The sequence below is a fragment of the Schistocerca americana genome, chromosome 5, assembly GCF_021461395.2.
Source record: "Schistocerca americana isolate TAMUIC-IGC-003095 chromosome 5, iqSchAmer2.1, whole genome shotgun sequence".
Classification (NCBI taxonomy): domain Eukaryota; kingdom Metazoa; phylum Arthropoda; class Insecta; order Orthoptera; family Acrididae; genus Schistocerca; species Schistocerca americana.
This window is the reverse complement of record NC_060123.1, coordinates 340,392,470-340,415,722: the sequence shown is the minus strand read 5'-3', so window position 1 is coordinate 340,415,722 and position 23,253 is coordinate 340,392,470. Positions and strand designations below refer to the sequence as shown.

General features: G+C 43.5%; 1 protein-coding gene across 1 annotated transcript in view; it reads left to right on the top strand.

Moving 5' to 3' along the window:
• The window catches only part of LOC124615857 (eEF1A lysine and N-terminal methyltransferase homolog), an 82,909-nt gene that overhangs the window by 8,739 nt on the left and 50,917 nt on the right, over positions 1–23,253 (top strand). The window contains exons 3-5 of the mRNA XM_047144016.1: positions 4,180–4,396; positions 4,489–4,713; positions 21,806–22,068. Of these exons, the coding sequence (XP_046999972.1) occupies positions 4,180–4,396; positions 4,489–4,713; positions 21,806–22,068 (705 nt within the window). The remainder of the gene's footprint in view (positions 1–4,179; positions 4,397–4,488; positions 4,714–21,805; positions 22,069–23,253) is intronic.

Below are 23,253 nucleotides of genomic sequence, written 5' to 3'. Positions count from 1 at the left end.
TCCATTGGGAAGCAGCCCTACATGAACCGGTTACGGTTGTGCACTGCGTGTTTAGTAGACACGTGCATGCAGTTTAATGGATGTCACTGTCATGTAATAGACTATTGTCATATGATAGAATGATGTCCTGCTTATAAACAGTGAGAACTGGGAATTAGCGTTTAAAAAACAATAAAAAAAGAACCTGATAAGGATTCAAACTATAGCTCGATTGGATGTGGGTTTGATGCCCCACCATCTAAGATGACTGATGCAGTAGTGTGGGCTGATAAACAGTTCCATGCATATGTTGTCAAAATTAATCTGATTGGATTTTTCTAGATAAAATTTTGTCTTGAATGTGGATTATGAATTGCATGCTGACCGTACGGTTAGGTATTTTTCTTCACCTTGTAGGTGTAGCAGATAAGTTTAATAATCATTTCCTAATGTTGCAGAAAATGTACATACACAGCTCAAGAGAAGAATCTCAGCAGTTTGTTGAAAAAGCAACTCTCGTAAGATTCAGATATATGATTGTATCTCCAGCTCCTCCTTCTGAAATTAAGAAAGTTGTGTATCCTCTCAAAAATGCCTGTGTGCATTTGATGGTGTTTTCAACACAGTACTAATGATTTGTTCCCATACAATTGTCATCAGCCAATTCGATCACTTGACGGGTTCGATTCACGGCGGGGTCAGGGATTTTCACCTGCCTCCAGATGCCTGGGTGTTTGTGTTGTTATCAATATTTCATCATCATTTATGACAGTGGCACGATTGGACTGAGCAAAGGTTGGGACTTTGTACGGGTGCTGATAACCGCGCAGTTGAGCGCCCCACAAACTAATCATCATCATCATCATCATCATCGATCACTTGATGATTTGGCCTCTTTGAGCTGGCGTGCAACACAAGATACCCACAGGTTCTTCCAGTTCTGCCAATCTTGAGCTCCCTATTACCAATTCAATCAAGATGTTTTTATTAAGTCTCTGTCCAATGTTCTTCCCCTTGGTAGTTTTTGGTAAATTGGGCTCCAGTCTAGTACTTGTTTTAACCACCTGCCATCTTTTGTTAGGGACAGGACCAGCTCAGTGCCATTTCAGGGTATTCACTCTTTCTGTTACGTCACTGACCTTTGTTCTCTACCTGATGTAAACTCGTTGCGTAGCCCAGCATTGATCTTTCCATTTCTTTGGGCTACTGTTAGTTTTCTGACAGTGAACTAATTTAATGTTCGTCTCACAGCCACAAGTTGTGACTGGTAGTATACATTAGTCAAAAACTGTCTTCTTCAGCTTGGCCAACATCTTGGACTTTGAAACTGAAGGGAATCTTCCATAAGCATGCCAGCCTAATTTAATACATCAAGAGATACCTGGTTTTAGGTCTCCTTTCATATTTTGCAGATGACCCATGTAGATGTATTCTGTGACGCTTTGCAGTTGCGCCAGACAGATATGTAGAATTTCCCTCCCTCTTAATTTTATCACAGTTCATTTTTAGTCCAATTTCAGAGCAGACTGACGCAAGTTCACTAACCAATATTTGGAGTTGTTCTACACTATTTGCAAGTAGTAAAATATCATCAGCAAACCTGAGGTTATGTAATCTCTTTCCCAGAATTTTGATTCCCTTTATTTTCCAGTCTGATTTGAACGTTGCTTTTTCGAGGACTGCTGAAAATAGTTTTGGAGATATAGTCACCTTGTTTTACACCTGTTTCAATGGTAAATTCATTGGTTTCTTAACTACATATACAAATGCTGTGGAAGTTTTGTGTGTGTTCTATAAGACTTTTAAGCCTGTCCTATTCCTTGCTCTGTTAGAACTTCAAACAAAACTGTGTGACTTGAATGCCTTTTCAAAATCTATGAAGGTAAGGCAAAGAGGTAGCTGGTACTCATTTGTTCTACTAATTGTTTTGCGTGGAGTGAGGATATGATCAATTGCACTAAACCCTGCACAGAACCCAGCATGCTCAATGGGTTGGATGAGGTCAAGTGATTTGATAATCAAAATCCTAGTAAAAAAATTTTCTACAGTTTGGACAGGAGGCTGTTAGGGTGCTAGTTATTTAAATCTTTAGCACTACCTTTCTTATGTATTCTGGCTTTATTCCAATCTTGTTCCATTGTGCAAATAACTTTAAAATATTGACTGAGAGGTCATCACTGTCTGGTGTGGTCCCTTTTTTATCTTGTCTGTAGCATGTTTGACCTCTGAGGTGATTATTTCTGGTATTTGGGAAAAAGAGGCATCCAGTTCATCTAGGATTAAGATAGTGACTTTATCGTACATGTTACTGTAAAAATTCTCAGTATATTAGAGTATTTTTTTCTTTTCTGTAATTTGCCCTTGTTCTGTGTCTGATGCTATTAGCTGATTGGAAAGAACCATAAGCTTTTCCTTGGTCATCTTTAAACGAGATTTATTTTCAAGACTGGTTTTTAGCATACTTCTTGATGTCATCTTTCAGACTCTTTTCAGTGCCCTGCACTTTTGTGTATATTCTGTCTTATTTTTGTCTGTTAGGACTTTTATTATTCTTCTCTTGTAATCAAACCTACTGTTTGTCAGCTTCTTTGATTGGTTTTGAGATCTGCAAAAGCCACCCAATTCTTCAACTGTTGTGATTAGTGTCTTTGTTAATGCTTCTGCTTCACATTCTTTTAATTTTATCTTAATTCTTTCTTGAAATCCTCTTTCCATTCCTAGAGATTTTTGAAATTTAAAATTTTTCTTTTTCATTAAATAAGTGTCAATCTTTTATCTTCTGTATTCAATTCAGTGCTTGCTCTTATTAATCAGTGATCACTATTTGTATGGAACCTGGTCAGCACAGAGATATCTTAAATGTTTTGAGGCCTGTGAAGTCTCTTTCAAAGTTGGGACCCCCTAAAGTTGATTTGCAGGCAGGATAATATAATAAGCCCTACTTCATTGTCTGAAATATGTAATGTATCACTAACTCAAGGAATTTTTCTTGAGAAATTGAAATATGTCACTGTTAAATAACTCTAAGAAAGTTGATAGGAGAGATGTCAGTACAGTTCTTCATTAATGACCTTGTAGTTCAGGGTGTGTCAGAAAGTGATGTACCGTATTCTGGAATAGTATCCCACCTAAGCAACGATATTATCTTCAGTAAATAACAGTTTGCATTTCAGGAAGGTTGCTCTACTGAGAATGCCATTTACACATTCACTCATCAAATTTTACAAACATTAAATAACAAAGTATTGCTAGTTGATGCTTTCTGCACCCTGTCTAATGTTTTGTGAATCACAATATTCTCCTATATGAAATGAAATTTTATGGGATTGATGGTGTAGCCAACCAGTGGATGTCCTGTCTACATGTATTCCCTCATAGTTTGTTGTAAATAATTCACTGCAGTTCAAAAGGAACAATTATGTACATAATTACAGTGGCGGAAGAAGAAAATGACATTCATTACTCCAAATTAAGAATGTCTTTAATACAAAAAAGGGGTGCACCATGCTGCACCCAAAATTTTCCGTTACGTACCCAGTAATATAAAAGTCTGACAGACAGCAAAGTAATATTTGAAAGCAAGCTAAAAAATTATCATTGATAACTATTACTGTAGTGTGTAAAAGGGCATGGGTAGGATTTACTAACTTATACCTAGAAGCGTGGGGTGGGGGGAGGGGGTCGGTGATGGCTTGTCAATATCAACATGCAGCCTTATATAATTTGTGATGTGAATATATAGTGACTCGTTCTTCCACATCATTGAGATCTATCATGCAAATGATCCATGGAACATCAAACTAATCTATCACATTTCATGCAAGCTGCTGCCTCGGACTGTGGTTGGTATTTGCTAAAAAGCTTTAGAGATGCTTGCTTTACTAACTTCAGATGACTAAAATAAAAGAGAGACCAGCAGACTCTGCAGATAATATTCTGTGGCATAATTAACACTTGAATAAGTAGGCCTAAATAAAGACATTCCCTCTTCCTTTATATTGTAAAATCCAAATCATGATGCCTGATAGACTAAATTTTTATTTGTGATATTATAGAATAAATGGAAAATGCCATTTTAGTGTGTATTTCATTGTTCATTACAGTGAGCAACCAATCATTAGTTGATAAATAATTGCATTATAGTAGAGTTACAAAGACAACATTTATCACAAATACTGATTCGTGTTTTGTTTTTAATAGGCATCTAACAAATATAGACATTAGTCATGTTGTTATACGGCAGATGATTGAAACACATGGCAAGGACCGGCCAGATATGGTTTATAAACAGATGGATGCCTTACATATGACATTCGATGATAATGAGTTCAGTGTTGTCCTCGACAAAGGAACACTTGATGCTTTGATGCCGGACAACAGTGAAGAAGTTCAGAAGAGAATAGATAAATTATTCAGTGTATGTACAATTTTTTATACTTGTAACTTTTATCTTGCGTTAATGGCGTCCATTAAAATATATTAAATCTTTTTCTTATTATTATTGTACAGGAGATAGATCGTGTCCTGCGGGTGGGTGGCCGTTATGTCTGTGTCTCTTTACTTCAAGAACACATCCTTCTGAAACTGTTGGAGTACTTCCCAGCTGCAGGGTGGATGTTCAGAGTTTGCAGATGTATTGAAGCTGAAAGAAAATCACCTGATGGAGATGGGCCTGCCTTCCCCGTTTTTGTAGTAATTTGCACTAAGTTTAAGAAATTGGCCAATGCAACACCAGTAAGGAAACACACAAATGTTATTAAACTAGTAATATTCATAGTTGTTTATGTTAGTCCATTATTTTGGAAACAAAACTTCTGATACAGTAAGAATTGGAGGGGTTGGGAGAAGAAAGTGCTACCCCACAAAAGTGTTTGTTGAGATATTGAATGTTTATATTTGGTTAATTTCAAACGCAAGAACAAAAGTAGAATAAGACTAAACAATTTATAAAGTAGGCAGCCCTTTCTAGTGGTACATAAGGAACTACTAGCTATCATGTGATGCATTCGGGAACATTAGGTAGCATGAACAGTCAATTTCTTACTAAATGTAGGTTCATCACTTTTTCTGCCAATACCTTGATTGGTATACATATCTTTATGGCATAATGTTGTAAATCTCAGTTGCTGACTGTGTTTCGTAACCAACACCATTGTATGTTTGTAAATAATAGTGGTAGACCAAGCCAACAATATTTCATTGTGTGTGTGTGCGTGCGTGCGTGCGCGCTCACAACCTGTAGATTTTATCAGCTTTTTACTTAACTTTTATCCAACAACTTTGCTCTCATCTGTGTCCTATTATTGCTGTCCTGTTTTTCTTTCTTTAATCTGCATTTTACTCAAGATTTTGCTTTTTTGATATTTCCAGTTCTTTCTTTGTTTGCTTCTCTCGCATGTGGCCACAGTTTTTGATTAATGTCCTGTCTTCAGTTCCCCATCTTTGATCTGTGGTTGCTCTTGCTTCAGTGATTAGCAGCTAGTTAGTTATTTTCTCTCATCCTACATATTCTACATTTGTATTTTGCACCAGTATAACATCCCCACGTGTGGGTCCGGGGGTTAGAATAGGCACGATGCATTCCCTGCCTGTCGTAAGAGGCGACTAAGAGTCTCTCACATTTTGGCCTTTGATGGTCCCCTGTAGGGTTTGACCTCCAGTTTTGCAATTTTTCCCAAAAAGTGAACCAATTGGGGAAGGGCGCCTTATATGGTGCATCGTGTCCATCATGTGCTGAGACTTCTTTGCATCCTTCGTCGACATGGATTTACACTTCCGCTCATTCTCCAGCTGTTGGGCGAGGTCACCCTCCTGCATTTGTTTTCCTCCATCCACTGTGCAGTATCATTTTCTGTGCTGACGATGATAAAGGACCTGTTTGCTTGGCTGTACCTGATTTCCTGCATGGTAGCCAGTCCGTTGTGGTGGGGCCGCTGTGTACCCTGTAGGTTGTAGCCCCCTGACGACACAGGGATCGCTCTGCTGATGCCTGCGCCGTTAACTCCCCACGAATGCCGAGGAGTAGATGCTCGTCACCCGGGGGCAGCGGGACTCCCGGCAGTGGCCTTCCTGCCTTTGTTGCAGCTGGGTGGTGCCCATGGGGAGGGCTCCTGGTCGGAGCGGGTGGCATCTGGACAGATGGCACGCGATGAAGCGTACCACATCATCACTTGCTGGTGATCACACACCAGCCATCTCCAAGTGTTCAAAGTCACAGTACAATGCTTGGAAGTACGACCCTAAATCATTTCCCTCCCTGGCCACACCATGGGGGGAGGGATGCCATGCTAAGGACGGCAGCGAACCTTGTTTGCCCTGGTACCTAATATGTAAGAGAGCTGATGGGGACTCCTTTGTTTCAATGAAGCCTCAGTTTTTTGTTGAGCATTTAGAGGACAAGTTTGAGGAGGTGGAGGGCTTGTCAAAAATGTGGTCGGTGTCAGTCTTGATAAAAACGGCATACTCTACCCAGTCACGGGCATTACTCGTTTTTGACATGCTGGGGTATGTTTCCATTACCATCAGGCCACATAAGAGCTTAAATATGGTCCAGGGTATTATATTCCACAGGGACCTTCTGTTGCAGTCTGACGACGAGCTGCATGCCAACTTAGAGCGCCGAGGTGTTCATTTCATCTGGTGTGTCCATAGGGGTTCGAGGGATAATGAGATAGCCACCGGTGCCTTCATCCTTAGAGGGTGATACATTGCCTGAGAGGGTCAAGGTGATGGTCTACCACCATGTTGTCAAGCCATATATCCCTCCCCCGATGCGGTGCTTTAAGTGCTGGGAGTTTGGCCATGTGTCATTCCACTATACTTCCAGCGTCAGGTGCCAAGATTGCGGACGCCCATCACATCCCAATACTCCATGTTCCCCGCCTCCCATCTGTGACAACTGCGGAGAGCATCATTCACCTTGCTCGCTTGACTGCAGGATTCTCCAGAAAGGAAGGAAAATTATGGAGTAAAAGACCCTGGACAGACTGACCTACACTGAAGCTAAGAGAAAATTTGAACACCTGCATCCTGTGCGTATGACATCGTCTTGTGCTGCCGCTCCAACAGTTCTGGCATTATCAGCACCGCCAACACAGGTCACCTCTCAGAGCCGCAAGACTACACCTGCCCCTTCGATGGTGGGTGGCATTTCCCTCCCTGTTGCTCCTGCACCACCTACTTCGGGAGCAACCCCCCCCCCCCCCCCCCCTCCCCAACCATCAGGGATGTCCATACCCACTTCTAAGCCGGAGAACTGTAAGTCTTCTTCAACTTCGCTCACTAGGAAGGGGTTCTTTGGGTCACTCCCTTCCAAGGTTCCTTCTAGTGGGAAAGACGACACCCGCCAGTGACTGAAGAGCCCAAAAGCAGCTAGTCGTAGGGCTTCACGCTCATCCTCAGTCCCGGAAACTCAGCCAGTTAAGTCCTCCCAGCCAGGGAAACCCAAGGAGCAGTGAGAGAAATCCAAGAAGAAAACCCCTAAGACTAAGGAAATTGTGGTTACACCCTCACCACTGCAACCTACAAGCTCTGTCTGAGGATGGAGTGGAGATTTTGGCATCTGCTGAGGACCTGGATCTCACCAGACCCTCAGACACAATGAGTATAGACTACCCAGGCAATAAATCAGTGGCAGCAGGTGACTCTGAGGCGTAAACTGCCTCATTGAATGTTCCATGCCTTCTCAGTCTCACGATGTCATCCTCCAGTGGAATTTCAGCGGTTTTTTCCACCGCCTGGCTGAGCTACGGCAACTGTTAAGCTTTACACCTGCTATCCGCATTGCTCTCCAGGAAACCTGGTTCCCAGCAATGCGGACCCCTGCCCTCTGCGGCTATAAGGGATATTACCTTAGTGACTATAATAGTGTGTCAGGTGGAGTTAGCGTTTATTTTCTAAATTCGGTCTGTAGTGAACATGTGCTCCTTCAAACCCTTCTTCAAGCTATGGCTGTCAGAATAAGGACGATGCAGGAAATAACTGTCTGCAATGTATATCTTACTCCAGATGGTGCAGTACCCCTGAATGTATTAGCTGCACTAATTGATCAACTCACTAAACCTTTCCTACTTCTGGGAACTTTTAATGCCCATAAGCCCTTGTGGGGTGGTACTGTGCTTACTGGCTGAGGCAGAGGTGTGAAAAATTTACTGTCGCAATTCGAACTCTGCCTCTTAAATAGTGAGGCCACCACACATTTCAGTGTGGTTCATGGTAGTTACTCGGCCATTGATTTATCAATTTGCAGCCCAGGACTTATCCCATCTATCCACTGGAGAGCACATGACGATCTGTGTGGTAGTGACCACTTCCCCATCTTCCTGTCAATGCCCCAGCGTCAGGCACATGGGCGCCTGCCCAGATGGGCTTTGAACAAGGCGGACTGGGGAACTTTCACCTCTGCTGTCACCACTGAATCCCCCCACACAGTAACATTGATGTAATGGTTGAGCAGGTGACTAGCACAATTGTTTCTGTGGCAGAAAACGCGATCCCTTGCTCTTTAGGGCGCCCAAAGTGCAAGGCAGTCCCTTGGTGGCCGCCAGAAGTCGCTGAAGCAATTAAGTAGCATTGGCAAGCTTTACAGCGGCATAAGCGGCACCCTTCCCTGGAGCACCTGATAGCCTTTAAACAGCTCTGTGCCCGTGTTCACAACCTTATCAAACAATGGAAGGAGGAGTGTTGGGAGAGATACGTCTCCACCATTGGGTGCCACATGGCACCTTCCCAAGTATGGGCAAAGATCAAACGTCTTTACAGGTACCAAGCCCCAACACCTGTTACCAATGTTACCATAAATGGCAGGTTCTGTACTGATGCAAATGAAATTGCCGAGCACTTTGCTCAAGCCTCTGCTTCGGAGAATTAACCCCCAGCCTTTCGCACACTCAAACAGTGGCTGGAACTGAACGTCCTCTCATTCACTACACGCTGCAGTGAATCCTACATTGCCCCATTTACAGAGTGGGAGCTCCTCAGTGCCCTTGCACATTGCCCCAACACAGCTCCTGGGCCCGATCCCATCCACAGCCAGATGATTTAAACATCTCTCATCTGACTACAAGCGACATCTTCTTGTCATCTTCAACCGGATCTGGTGCGATATCGTCTCTCCATCTCAATGGCGGGAGAGCACTAGAGTACCATCATTTCGGTGCTCAAACCTGGTAAAAACCCGCTTGATGTGGATAGCTATTGGCCCATCAGTCTCACCAACGTTCTTTCTAAGCTGCTGGAATGTATGGTACGTTGGCAGTTGGTTTTGGTCCTGGAGTCACGTGGCTTACTGGCTCCATGTCAGGGCGGCTTCTGCCAGGGTTGCTCAACCACTGATAATCTTGTGTCCATCTAGTCTGCCATCTGAACAGCCTTTTCCAGACTTCAACACCTGATTGCCATCTTTTTTTTTACTTACGTAAAGCATACGACACGACTTGGCGACATCATATCCTTGCCACATTGTATGAGTGGGGTCTCCGGGGACCACTCCTGATTTTTTTTATCCAAAACTTCCTGTCGCTCCGTACTTCCCGTGTCTAAGTTGGTGACACCCATATCCAGGAGAATGGAATGTAGTCCCGCAGGTCTCTGTATTGAGTGTGTCTCTTTTTTTAGTGGCCATTAACGATCTATAGTTCAATTCTTTTATCTTGGCGGCTCGTGCATGCCCGCCCAGATGCGAGAGATTGCTGCGTTGCCAGTTGCACACGACGCACGCGCCAAGAGAAGCAGCGCCATAGTATAGCATGGTTCGCAAGCTTACGTTTAGGGGGGAGCGCACAGTTCATGAAGTACAGCCACCACGGCCGCATTAACCCTTTCGCTGCTACAAAGACGTGCTCCCTGCATTCCGCGCTGTGCGCGATTTTGTCACTGCACTGCTCGCCTGTGCAGACACACCGTGTTCCGACTACTTTGACACTCTTATCAATCGATTCCACAAAAACTATTTGGCCCAAAAATTTGATTTTTACATATCTTCTTGACTGATACCTTCCCCCCATAAATGACTTAATTTTGTTTCTATGTTCAACGCAGTTATTATGCAGCATTAAATATAGTAAACCATTGCACGAAATTTTGAAGAGTTTGCAGAGGTAAAAGTCCATAGAGTATACTTTCCGTATGGTCGATTTTAGTTGCCGCAATGTTGAGAATGAAATGTGGACAAGATACCTAAATTTCATATAAAATTTACTGTATAAAAATAGCTCATTTAAGTACCACATAGGTGTCGTATGTAATATTGAGAAATATTCAGTCTTTCGCGACTGTAACAAAAGTTTTATTTACACTGAGCATGTTTGGCTTTATTTCAAAGCACTTAATCAATCAAAAGGATGTAGACAAAATACATTAAACAAAACTGTGGACTTACAAAAACATTAGGACGTGAATATACCGTCTATCAGTGAAGTGCTCTGAGCTATGTCAAATATAATTTTTGTGTGGGGCACACACAAACATCATTTATTTGCTAAAACACTGATCTGCCAACACAAACATTGAATATTGTGTTACCGCAGCACAAAACTACGAAAGGTGACTTGGCAATGGAGGAGACAAAATACTGTCCACAGAAGATGCTTCAAAAGAGAGAAGCACGTCTGGTCTAAATAAGCCCCTTATTACAGTTGCAGAAGAGGAATATATTTCAGTACCATTGGTAAAACTGCGACTGTGGAACAAAAACAAGAAAGAGAACATGAGTATCATTGTGTATGTGCCATACCTTTCCTTGATTGAAGTGCTTTAAAATAAAGCCAAACGCGTCCGGTGTAAATAATACTTTTATTACATTCACAAAAGACGGAATATTTCTCAATATTACATACGACACCTATGTCGTACTTAAATTAAATGAGATATTGTTATACAGTAAATTTTATATGAAATTTAGGTATCTTGTCCACATTTCATTCTCAACATTGTGGCAACTAAAATTGACCATACGGAAAGTATACGGACTTCTACCTCTGCAAACTCTTCAAAATTTCGTGCAATGGTTCACTACATTTAATGCTGCATAATAACTGCGTTGAACATCGAAACAAAATTAAGTCATATGGATTGGGGGGAAGAAATGAAAGCGCCTTGTAGAATTTTGCACAGAGCATAACTTAATCATAGCTAACACTTGGTTCAAGAATCATGAAAGAAGGTTGTATACCTGGAAGAATCCTGGAGATACTAAAAGGTATCAGATAGATTACATAATGGTAAGACAGAGATTTAGGAACCAGGTTTTAAATTGTAAGACATTTCCGGGGGCAGATGTGGATTCTGACCACAATCTATTGGTTATGAACTGCAGATTGAAACCGAAGAAACTGCAAAAAGGCGGGAATTTAAGGAGATGGGACCTGGATAAACTGAAAGAACCAGAGGTTGTAGAGAGTTTCACGGAGAGCATAAGGGAACAATTGACAGGAATGGGGGAAAGAAATACAGTAGAAGAAGAATGGGTAGCTTTGAGGGATGAAGTAGTGAAGGCAGCAGAGGATCAAGTAGGTAAAAAGACGAGGGCTAATAAAAATCCTTGGGTAACAGAAGAAATATTGAATTTAATTGACGAAAGGATAAAATATAAAAATGCAGTAAATGAAGCAGGCAAAAAGGAATACAAACGTCTCAAAAATGAGATCGACAGGAAGTGCAAAATGGCTAAGCAGGGATGGCTAGAGGACAAATGTAAGGATGTAGAGGCTTGTCTCACTAGAGGTAAGATAGATACTGCCTACAGGAAAATTAAAGAGATCTTCAGAGAAAAGAGAACCACTTGTATGAACATCAAGAGCTCAGATGGCAACCCAGTTCTAAGCAAAGAAGGGAAGGCAGAAAGGTGGAAGGAGTATATAGAGGGTTTATACAAAGGCGATGTAATTCAGGACAATATTATGGAAATGGAAGAGGATGTAGATGAAAATGAAATGGGAGATAAGATACTGCGTGAAGAGTTTGACAGAGCACTGAAAGACCTGAGTCGAAACAAGGCCCCGGGAGTAGACAACATTCCATTAGAACTACTGATGGCCTTGGGAGAGTCAGTCATGACAAAAATATACTATCTGGTGAGCAAGATGTATGAGACAGGCGAAATACCCACAGACTTCAAGAAGAATATAATAATTCCAATCGCAAAGAAAGCAGGTGTTGACAGATGTGAAAATTACCGAACTATCAGTTTAATAAGTCACAGCTGCAAAGTACTAACCCGAATTCTTTACAGACGAATGGAAAAACTGGTAGAAGCGGACCTCGGGGAAGATCAGTTTGGATTCCGTAGAAATGTTGGAACACGTGAGGCAATACTAACCTTACGACTTATCTTAGAAGAAAGATTAAGAAAAGGCAAACCTACGCTTCTAGCATTTGTAGACTGAGAGAAAACTTTTGACAACGTTAACTGGAATACTCTCTTTCAAATTCTGAAGGTGGCAGGGGTAAAATACAGGGAGCGAAAGGCTATTTACAATTTGTACAGAAACCAGATGGCAGTTATAAGAGTCGAGGGGCATGAAAGGGAAGCAGTGGTTGGGAAAGGAGTGAGACAGGGTTGTAGCCTCTCCCCGATGTTATTCAATCTGTATATTGAGCAAGCAGTAAAAGAAACAAAAGAAAAATTCGGAGTAGGTATTAAAATCCGTGGAGAAGAAATAAAAACTTTGAGGTTCGCCGATGACATTGTAATTCTGTCAGAGACAGCAAAGGACTTGGAAGAGCAGTTGAACGGAATGGACAGTGTCTTGAAAGGAGGATATAAGATGAACATCAACAAAAGCAAATAGAGGATAATGGAATGTAGTCAAGTTAAATCGGGTGATGCTGAGGGGATTAGATTAGGAAATGAGACACTTAAAGTAGTAAAGGAGTTTTGCTATTTAGGGAGTAAAATAACTGATTATGGTCGAAGTAGAGGATATAAAATGTAGACTGGCAATGGCAAGGAAATCGTTTCTGAAGAAGAGAAATTTAACATCGAGTATAGATTTAAGTGTCAGGAAGTCGTTTCTGAAAGTATTTGTATGGAGTGTAGCCATGTATGGAAGTGAAACATGGACAATACCTAGTTTGGACAAGAATAGAATAGAAGCTTTCAAAATGTGGTGCTACAGAGGAATGCTGAAGATAAGGTGGGTCGATCACGTAACGAATGAGGAGGTATTGAATAGGATTGGGGAGAAGAGGAATTTGTGGCACAACTTTACCAGAAGAAGGGATCGGTTGGTAGGACATGTTTTGAGGCATCAAGGGATCACAAATTTAGCATTGGAGGGCAGCGTGGAGGGTAAAAATCGTAGAGGGAGACCAAGAGATCAATACATTAAGCAGATTCAGAAGGATGTAGGTTGCAGTAGGTACTGGGAGATGAAGAAGCTTGCACAGGATAGAGTAGCATGGAGAGCTGCATCAAACCAGTCTCAGGACTGAAGACCACAACAACATCAATGGGGGGAAGGTATCAGTCGAGAAGACGTGTAAAAATCAAATTTTTGGGCCAAATAGTTTTTGTGAAATCGAATGATAAGTGTGTCAAAGCAGTGGGAACACCATGTCTCTGCACAGGCGAGCAGTGCAGTGATGACAAAATCGCGCACAGCGCGGAATGTGGCGAGCACGTGTCTGCAGCAGCGAAAGGGTTAATGAAGAGACAAAGCACTAGAAATTCCAAAAAATTGCATTCAAACGAATATAATTCGTGAAGTAAGGCACTTCCATATTGTTTTTAAATAATGAAAATGTTAAACACCGCACGAGGTTTGAACTCATAACCTTTCGCATAGCAGCCCAACACCTTAACCGTTACGCTAACGCACCTCGTCTGACTACATAACGGCATGAGGACTATAACACGTCACGCAAAATACTGACAAACACTGTTGGTGTGACTATGAATTACTCACGCTTTGTCGAAGTACAATAGGAAATAAACAATTACCGCTGTTCTTTATTGTGAAAAAGCGGTTCGTGAGAGTGATACGAACACCTTTCCTTGCCATCGCCTGAATTAGGAGTCTTATTGCTTGTTTGGTTTAATTAATTAATAGAATATGAAGCAATTGGTATAAAGAATGCTTTTTCCAAACTTTCTGTAAAAGAATGTCTGCTATCAAGACATTGCTTTTGTTCTATTACTTTATTTATGACTGAACGTTTCTAAAACTGAAGACACTCATCCATGCTCTGCACTGCAGTCGAGACTTGGCAATGTCGTTCTCTGTTCATTGGCTGACTGTGTTTTGCGACGTCAGATGCGCAGAACGAACCTAAAATCGGCCGCCAACATAAATGACGCGCACGTTAGTAGCAGCTGTCAGGCCCTCCGTCTCACCTTCTCTGTATGCAGGCAACTTCTGCATTTCGTACTGCTGCTCCAATACTGTTGTTGCTACGCAGTGCCTCCAGGGAGCCATCCACATGGCACAGTCATGGGCTCTAGCCCACGGCTTCCAGTTTTCAGCTGCAAAGTCGTTTGTTATGCAATGCACTTCTGTCGGCATCGTGTCGTTCATCTGGAACCTGCACTTTACCTTAATGACAATCCACTCAGTGTAGTGGAGACTATCAATTCCTAGGACTGGTTTTTCAACACTCGATTGATTTGGCTCCCTCATCTTCGTCAGTTAAGTAGAAGTGCTGGTAGCACATCAATGCACTCTGTTGCCTGGGCAACACCAATTGGGGTGCAGATCGCTCTACGGTGTAGCAGCTCTACAGAGCCCTTGTCTAATCCCGAATTGACTAAGGGAGTGTGGTTTATGGTTCGGCAGTGCCTTTAGCTTTGCATTTACTTGACCATGTGCACCACTGTGGGGTTCGATTAGCGACAGGAGATTTTAGGATAAGTCCGGTGACCAGCGTACTGGTGGAGGCTGGTGTCCCAGCACTGGAGATCAGACGTGCGCAACTGCTCGCCAGTTATGCAGCACACATTCATAGTTCCCCTGAGCATCCGAATTACTGTCTCCTTTTTCCGCCCGTGGCAGTCCATCTCCCACACCGGCGGCCCAGATTGGGGCTAACGATTGCGGTTCTCATGTGGTCCCTTCTCTCCAAACTGCAGTTTTCCCCTTTACCACCACTACTTGCGGTCTGTTCACGAACAACTCCGTAGTGTACGCCTCGGCCACAGCTTCATGTGGACCTTTTGCATGGCCCTAAGGACTCCGTTAAGCCTGCCGCTCTCCGCTGTCACTTCCTCTAGATTCTTGACGTGTTCCGGGGCTCTGAAGTAGTTTACACCAACGGCTAAATGGCTGATGGTCACGTAGGCTTCGCATATGTTCATGGAGGACATATTCAGCAGCACTCGTTGCCGGTTGGCTGCAGTGTTTTCACTGGAAAGCTGGCGGCCATATCTTGTGCTCTTGAGTACATCCGCTCATGCCCTGGCGAATCATTTCTCCTGTGTACTGACTCATTGAGCAACCTACAAGGTGTGAAACAGTACTACCCAAGTTACACTCTGGTAGCGTCCACTCAATAGTCCATCTATGCTCTGGAACAGTCCTGCCATTCAGTGGTGTTTGTGTGGACCCCAGGACACGTCAGAATCCCCGGTAACAGTCTTGCCAACAGGCGACATGATAGGCATCTCCAAAGCTGCTTTTTGTGTTACACCACAGGGTTTTCTGGCTTTTGGAGATGGAAGGGCATAACTGCATACACAACAAACTGTGTGTAATTAAGGAGGCTATGAATGTGTGGAAGTCTTCCATGCAAGCCTCTCGCAGAGAATCAGTTGTCCTCTGCCAGCTCCGCATTGACCATACGTGGCTAACGCATGGTTACTTACTCTGTCCCGAGGACCCACCTCAGTATCGCTGTGGCTCCCAAATGACAGTCGTTCACCTCTTGCTGGACTATCCACTTTTAGCTGCTCTGCGGCAGACTTTTAACTTTCCCAGCACCCTACCTTCGGTGTTAGGCAACAGTGCCTCCACAGCAGCTTTAGTTTCACATTTTATCCGTGAGAGTGGGTTTTATACTTCTATGTAGATTCTAGCGCATGTCCTCTGTCCCTCTGTGTCCTCCACCCTAGTGCCTTTAGGGTGGAGGTTTTAATGTGTTGCAGAGTGGCTAGCTTTCCTTTTTTATTCTTGTGGTTGGCCAGCCACTGTAATCTGCTTTCATGTTTTACTCTCTTCTGTTTCTAGTGTCTCTCTGTTGTTTTCTTGTCCTCTTTTGTCCCTTTTAGTGTTTGTTGCCTTCCCTTTGTTCCTGTGGCTTTTTCCTTTCTTTCCGTTTTGTGTTATATGTTTTGTCCATTTTATTCTCACACTTGTGGCATTGTTTTATTAGGAACAAGGGACCGATGACCTCGTAGTTTGGTCTTTTCTCCTGCCTTTAAACCAACCAAACGGGAAGACACCTGCCCTCTTGATGGTTGGAGGCACTTCCCTCCCTGTTGTTCCCACACCACCTACCTCAGGAGCACTGCCCCCCCCCCCCCCCCCCAACCATCGCGGACACCAGTCCCCACTTCTTAGGTGGAGAAGCGTAAGTTTTTTTTTCGGCTCATCTCACTAGGAAGAGGTCCCTTGAGCTCGCTTCCCAGGTTTCTGCTAGTGGGAAAGATGACAATCATCAGTGGCGGAAGTTGAAGTGCCCAAAAGCAGCTGGTTGTAGGGCTTCATGATCATCCTCAGTCCCTGAGACTGAAACAGTGAAGCCCTCCCAGCCAGAGAAACCCAAGGAGCAGCAAGAGAAACCCAAAAACAAGACCCCCAAGACCAAGCGAATTGCAGTGGCACCCACACCACTTCTACCTACAAGCTCTGATTCTGAGGATGGGGTGGAGATTCTGGCGTCTGCTGAGGACCTAGATCTCACTGGACCCTCAGATACAATGGATATAGGCTGCTCAGGAAATAAGAAGTTGGTGGCGGCAGGTGACCTTGAGGTGTAAACTTCCTCATTGAATGCTTGATGCCTTCCCAGCCTCAAGATTACATTATCCTCCAGTGGAAATGAGGCAGTTTTTTCCACCACCTGGCTGAGCTACGGCACTTGTTACACTTTACACCTGCTTTCTGCGTTGACCTCCAGGAAACCTGGTTCCCGGCAATGCAGATCCCTGTCCTTTGCAGCTCCAGCGGGTATTAAAAGAACTGTAGTGAATATAACAGTGTGTCAGGTGGAGTTGTCTATGACCTGGACTTAGTATGTAGTGAGCCTGTGCCCTCTCACACCCCTCTTGAAGCTATGGCTGTCAGGACATGGATGACGCAGGAAACAAATCTCTGCAACATACCTTTTCCTCCAGATGGTGCAGTACCCCTGAACGCATTGGCTGATTCCTAAACTCCCTAAACCTTTCTTACTTTTGGGAGGTTTTAACACTCGTAACCCCTTGTGAGGTGGCACCGTGCTTACTGCCCGAGGCAGAGATGTCGAAATGTTACTGTCTCAGTTCGACCTCTGCGTCTTAAATACCGGGGCTGCCACATATTTCAGCGTGGCTCATGGTAGTTACTAGGCCATTGATTTATCACTTTGCAGCCCAGGACTTCTCCCATCTATCCACTGAAGAGCACATGATGACCTGTGTGGTAGTGACCACTTCCCCATCTTCTTGTCACTCCCCTGGCATCATGCCCATGGTCACCTATTCAGATGGACGTTGAACAAAGCAGACTGGGTAGCCTCCACCTCTTCTGTCACCGTTTAAACTCTCCCACATCGTGCCATCGATGTTGTGGTTGAACAGGTAACTACAACAATCGGAAAATGTAATCCCTCACTCTTTTGAGTTCCCCCGGAGAAAGTCGGTACCTTGGTTGTCGCCAGAAGTTGCTGAGGCAATTAAAGAGCATTGGCGAGCTCTACATGACATTAGCGGCACCCTTCCCTAGAGCACCCAATAGCGTTTAAATGGCTCCCTGCCCGCGTTCGCCAGCTTAACAAAAGGTGGAAACAGGAATGTTTGGAGAGGTATGTCTCAACCATTGGGTGCCATACGTTACCTTCCCAAGTCTGGATGAAGATCAGATGTGTTTTTGGGTACCAGACCCCAACAGTTGTCCCTGGTGTTACCATCAATGGCATGTTACCTACCAATGCGAGCTCTTTGCTGACCACTTTGCTCGGGCCTCTGCATCAGAGAATTACCCCCCAGCCTTTTGCATTCTCAACGGCAGATGGAAGGGAAAGTCCTCTCATGCACATTGCCTCACACAGCTCCTGGGCCAGATCGGATCCACAGTCAGATGCTTAAACATCTCTCGTCTAACTACAAGTGACATCTCCTCATCATCTTCAACTGGATCTGATGCGATGGCATCTTTCCATCACAATGGCGGGAGAGCACCATCATACCATTGCTCAAGCCTGGCAAAAACCCGCTTGGCGTAGATAGCTATCTGCCCATCAACATCACCAACGTTCTTTGTAAGCTGCTAGAATGTATTGTGTGTCAGTGGTTAGGTTGGATCCTGGAGTCATGTGGCCTACTGGCTTCAAGTTACAGCAGTTTCCACCAAGGTCGCTCTACCACTGATAATCTCGTGTCCCTCGAGTCTGCCATCCAAACAGCCTTTTCCAGACACCAACACCTTGTTTCTGTCTTTTTTGATTTGCGGAAAGTGTATGACACCACCTGGCGACATCATATCCTAGCCACATTGTACAACTGGGGTCTCTGAGGCCCACTCCCTTTTTTTACCCAAAATTTCCTGTCGCTTCGTTCTTTCTGTGCCCAAGTTGGTGTGTCCCATAGTTCCCCTATATCCAGGAAATAGGGTCCTGCGGGGCTCTGCATTGAATCTATCTCTATTGTTAGTGGCCATTAACGGTCTAGCAGCAGCTGTCGGGCCCTCCATCTCACCTTCTCTGTATGCAGAGGACTTCAGCATTTCATACAGCTGCTCCAGTACTGGTGTTGCTGAGCGTTGCCTACAGGCAGCCATCCACAAGGCGCAGTCGTGGGCTGTAGCCCACGGTTTTTAGTTTTCGGCTACAAAGTTGTGCGTTGTGCACTTCTGTCAGCATCGTACCGCTCATCCAGAACAAGAACTTTGCCTTAATGATGATCCACTCACTATAGTGGAGATGTATTGATTCTTGGGACTTGTTTTCGATACCCGATTGACGTGGTTTCCTCATCTTCGTCAGCTTAAGTGGAAGTGCACATCAATGCCCTCTGCTGCCTGAGCAACACCAACTGGGATGCAGATCACTCTATGCTGCTGCAGCTCTACAGAGCCCTTGTTCAATCCCGCCTTGACTATGGGAATGTGGTTTATGGTTCGGTAGCACCCTCAGCATTGCGTTTACTCGATCCAGCGCACCACTGTGGTGTTCCAACTAGTGACGGGAGCTTTTAGGATGAGTCCAGTGACCAGTCTCCTGGTGGAGGCTGGGGCCCCTCCATTAGAGGTTAGGTCTGCACATCTGCTCGCCAGTTACATTGCACATGTTCGTAGTTCTCCAGTGCATCCGAATGACCGTCTCCTTTTCCCCTTTTCCCATCCACGGCAGTTCATCTCCTGCATCAGTGTCCCAGGTAGGGGCTTACAATTGCAGTTCATGTCCAATCCCTAGAATCTGAACTGGAGTCCTTGTGTTTACTACCTATACTTCAGGTCCATTTGCATAGACCTCCATGGTGTACACCTAGGTCGCGGATTCACCTGGACACACATGGCCCTAAGGACTCAGTTAACCCCTTGGCTCTCCGCTGCCACTTCCTGTCAATTCTTGACATGTACCGAGGCCATGAAGTGGTTTACATCGACAGCTCAATGGCTGATGCTCAGGTCGGCTTCTCGTATGTCCATGGAGGACGTATTGAACAGCACTCCTTGCCCGATGGCTGCAGTGTTTTCACTGCAGAGGTGGTGGCTATATCTCGTGGTCTTGAGCACATCCATTCATACCCTGGGGAGTCGTTTCTTCTGTGTGCTGTCTCCTTGAGTAGCCTATAGGCTATCGACAAGTGGTACCCTCGTCATCCTTTGATACCAACCATCCAGGAGTCCAGCTATGCCCAGGTGTTGTCCAGTTGTTCAGTGGTGTTTGTCTGGACCCCAGGTCACGTCAGAATCCCAGGCAACGAACTTGCCGACAGGCTGGCCAAACAGGCTACACGGAAACAGCTTATGGAGATCTGCTTCTCTGAACCTGACCTGCGTTCTGTGTTATGCCACAGGGCTTTTCAGCTTTGGGAGACCGACTGGCATATCAATGTGAACAAGAAACTTCATGTCAGTAAGGAGATTACGAATGTGTGGAAGTCTTCCGTGCGGACCTCTTGCAGGGAATCGGTTCTCCTTTGCTGGCTTCGCATTGGCCATACGTGGGTAACGCACGGTCACCTCCTTTGTTGCAAGGACCCACCTCTGTGTCACTGGCTTACGAATGACGGTTGTCCATCTCTTGCTGGACTGCCTACTTTTAGCCGCTCTGCGGCGAACTTTTAACTTTCCCAGCACCCTACCTTCGGCAGCTTTAGTTTTAAATTTTATTCGTGTGGCTAGATTTTATCGTTTGATCTAAGTTTTAGTGCATGTCCTTCATTCCTCTGTATTAGTGCTTTTAGGGTGGAGCTTTTAATGTGTTGCAGAGTGGCTGGCTTCTCCTTTTTACTCTCATGGTCAGCCAGCCACTGTAATCTGCTTTCTTGTTTTACTCTCTTCTAACTGTTTCTAGTGTGTCTCTGTTGCTTTCTTGTCCTCTTTTGTTCCTTTCAGTGTTCATTACCTTTCCTTCATTCTTGTGGTTTTTTTCTTTCTTTCCGTTTTGTGTTGTACGTCTTGTCTGCTTTATTCTTACCCTTGTGGCATTGTTTTATTTGCAACAAGGTACCAATGACCAAGCAGTTTGGTCCCTCCCCCTCTCTTTTAAACCAACCAACCAGACATTTCCCTTCCCTCTCTATACGTGTGTTTCATCATAATATGACCATCTACTCTAATTTTCTTTCCAGATAGGGTCCCTTTCATCCTGGTTTCTGAGTGACCTGCCCTTCTCTTTTAACCTTCCCCAACCAATTCACCTCTTCTCCTCAAGGGAAGAACTACTATTTCTGAAAACAAGAAAGTGTAGTAACTTTTACTTTTGTGTGTCTTATGTCAGTACTATACATGTCACATCCTGAAGGTAAGTAATGGCCAGAATCCTGTCTTATAATGCTAATTTGTAGTTATGTTGTCAGATGTTTATTTTTGCCTTGTATTCTTTTTGCATACATTTTAGCATCTTGAGTGACTCTGACACCACCTGTACAACACACATTCAACTTGAGGATATCTGTTGCTTTTATTGGCACTGAGTTTATAATCTAACAATTTTCTCTCTTTGTTATTTTCCTTTACATTCATTTTTGTCAGTTAGACAATGCAGTTGAATAAGTGTTCTACTGCATTTTTTGACAGAATTATGAAAATGATAATTACTACTCGGCATATGGTGAAGATGTTGAGTCGTAGACAGGTAAAACAAAAAGACACTTTTTGTTGTGCCTGTCTGTGACTCAACATCTCCACTATATGATGAGTAGCAATCTATCCTTTCCATAATTTTGCTATTCCATTGTTTTAATTTTATATGTAAGTCATATTTAACAAACCAACTGATAATCTACGTATGTTTCATTAATTTAGGCACTTCCTAAACCACAGAGGCTGTCACTGTGCGTATTACGCATGCTACATTAGTCCTTAGTGTAAGCGCCTTTTTACCTTCATGGCCATATCTTTTATCTGTTACAATAAAAATTTCCTTATTACCGTAACATGTTTTGTATTTCTCATATAGATATAAAATATGTATATAAAAGTTGCCAAGACCTTAGTTTTAATCACAAAATGGGCACAATTTTCTACAGGTTCTGGAAGTGTGCTTTACTTGTGAACAAATTCAGAGAGTAAAGACACAATCAGATGTTGTTATTGCTGTGAGGTCTGTGCAGCAATCTGCAATGGTGTGTGCCCGATTGAGTCGTGGCACTGTTGCAGGCCATGGTGAAGTATCTTTAGATTTGCATCGACCTAATGAAGATACACCACGTTATACTGTTTATGTACTGGATCAGCCATACTCGAGAGAGACCAGTCGTCGCTTCGCAGCTTTCATTGTACCACAAGGAAGGTAAGTGAATATTAAGGCCTCTGCAATGTATTAAAGTATTGTTTACACACTACTGAGACATGCCTCCATCCCATGTATGTATCTGCCTTCAAAGCTAGCGGAAAGAAAGGTTACTGTCAATTTAGAGTACTCACAATTGTGCGTGCATGAACTGTGTGTGTACACTTAAGTCTGCCACTTTACAACATTCTCAGTGGGTGTTAGGCTGCATGCACAATAAAATTGTAGAGTTGATTTGTGTGTGTGTGTGTGTGTGTGTGTGTGTGTGTGTGTGTGTGTGTGTGTGTGTGTGCGCATACCATTTATTTGAATTGTGTCTGCACTTTGGGTAGGTTAAGAGCACTTAAAACAGCCCTCTCTGGAATTCCTCTGTCTTTGCAGTTCTTCGTTTTTGAAATTTGTGACAAATGTCTCACTGAATTACTTTTAAAAATTTAACACTAATGAAAGGCTATCAAAACAACACATATAACTAGCTGATGGGGCATTTAATCAGGACGATAGTAATAAACCATCTAACGGAAAAACTGTCGAACGAGATACACTGAAACAAAACCAAGTTTGTACACTTAAAAAGATGAAAACCAAGCATAAGTCTCTTGGTAGCCTTTATTGTTTTAATGGCAACATTTATTTTATTATATTTCCTAACCTTTGTTTAATTTTTTATCCTATGTGCTCTCACACATTTTAGTTAAGATGCTGTGTTTTGCCTGTAGCCACTTATTCTTATAGTCTTATGCCTGGATTTGTTTAATTTTTACTGACACTAGTGCCTTCTGTTGTTTTGTCCTACTAATATGAGCGACGTGGTTTTCCTGTGCACTCTGTTTTCAATGTAGCCATCTATTAGACTGTTTAGTCACCTGATATCCAGGACATTCAATGTGTATTTGGCTCTAAATTGCATTTCACCTGGTGGCTCTGACTGTTTTAAGATATTTTCTGTTACATTATTTGTCTGTGCCCCTTCTCCCATTTATGCACCAAGTGAAGTGGCGCAGTGGTTAGAACACTGGACTCGAATTCGGGAGGACGACAGTTCGAACCCGTGTCTGGCCATCCTGATTTAGGTTTTCTGTGTTTTCCTACATCGCTTCAGGCAAATGCCGGGATGGTTCCTTCAAAAAGGCACTGCTGATTTCCTTCCCTAATCCGAGCTTGTGCTCTCTCTCTCTCTCTCTC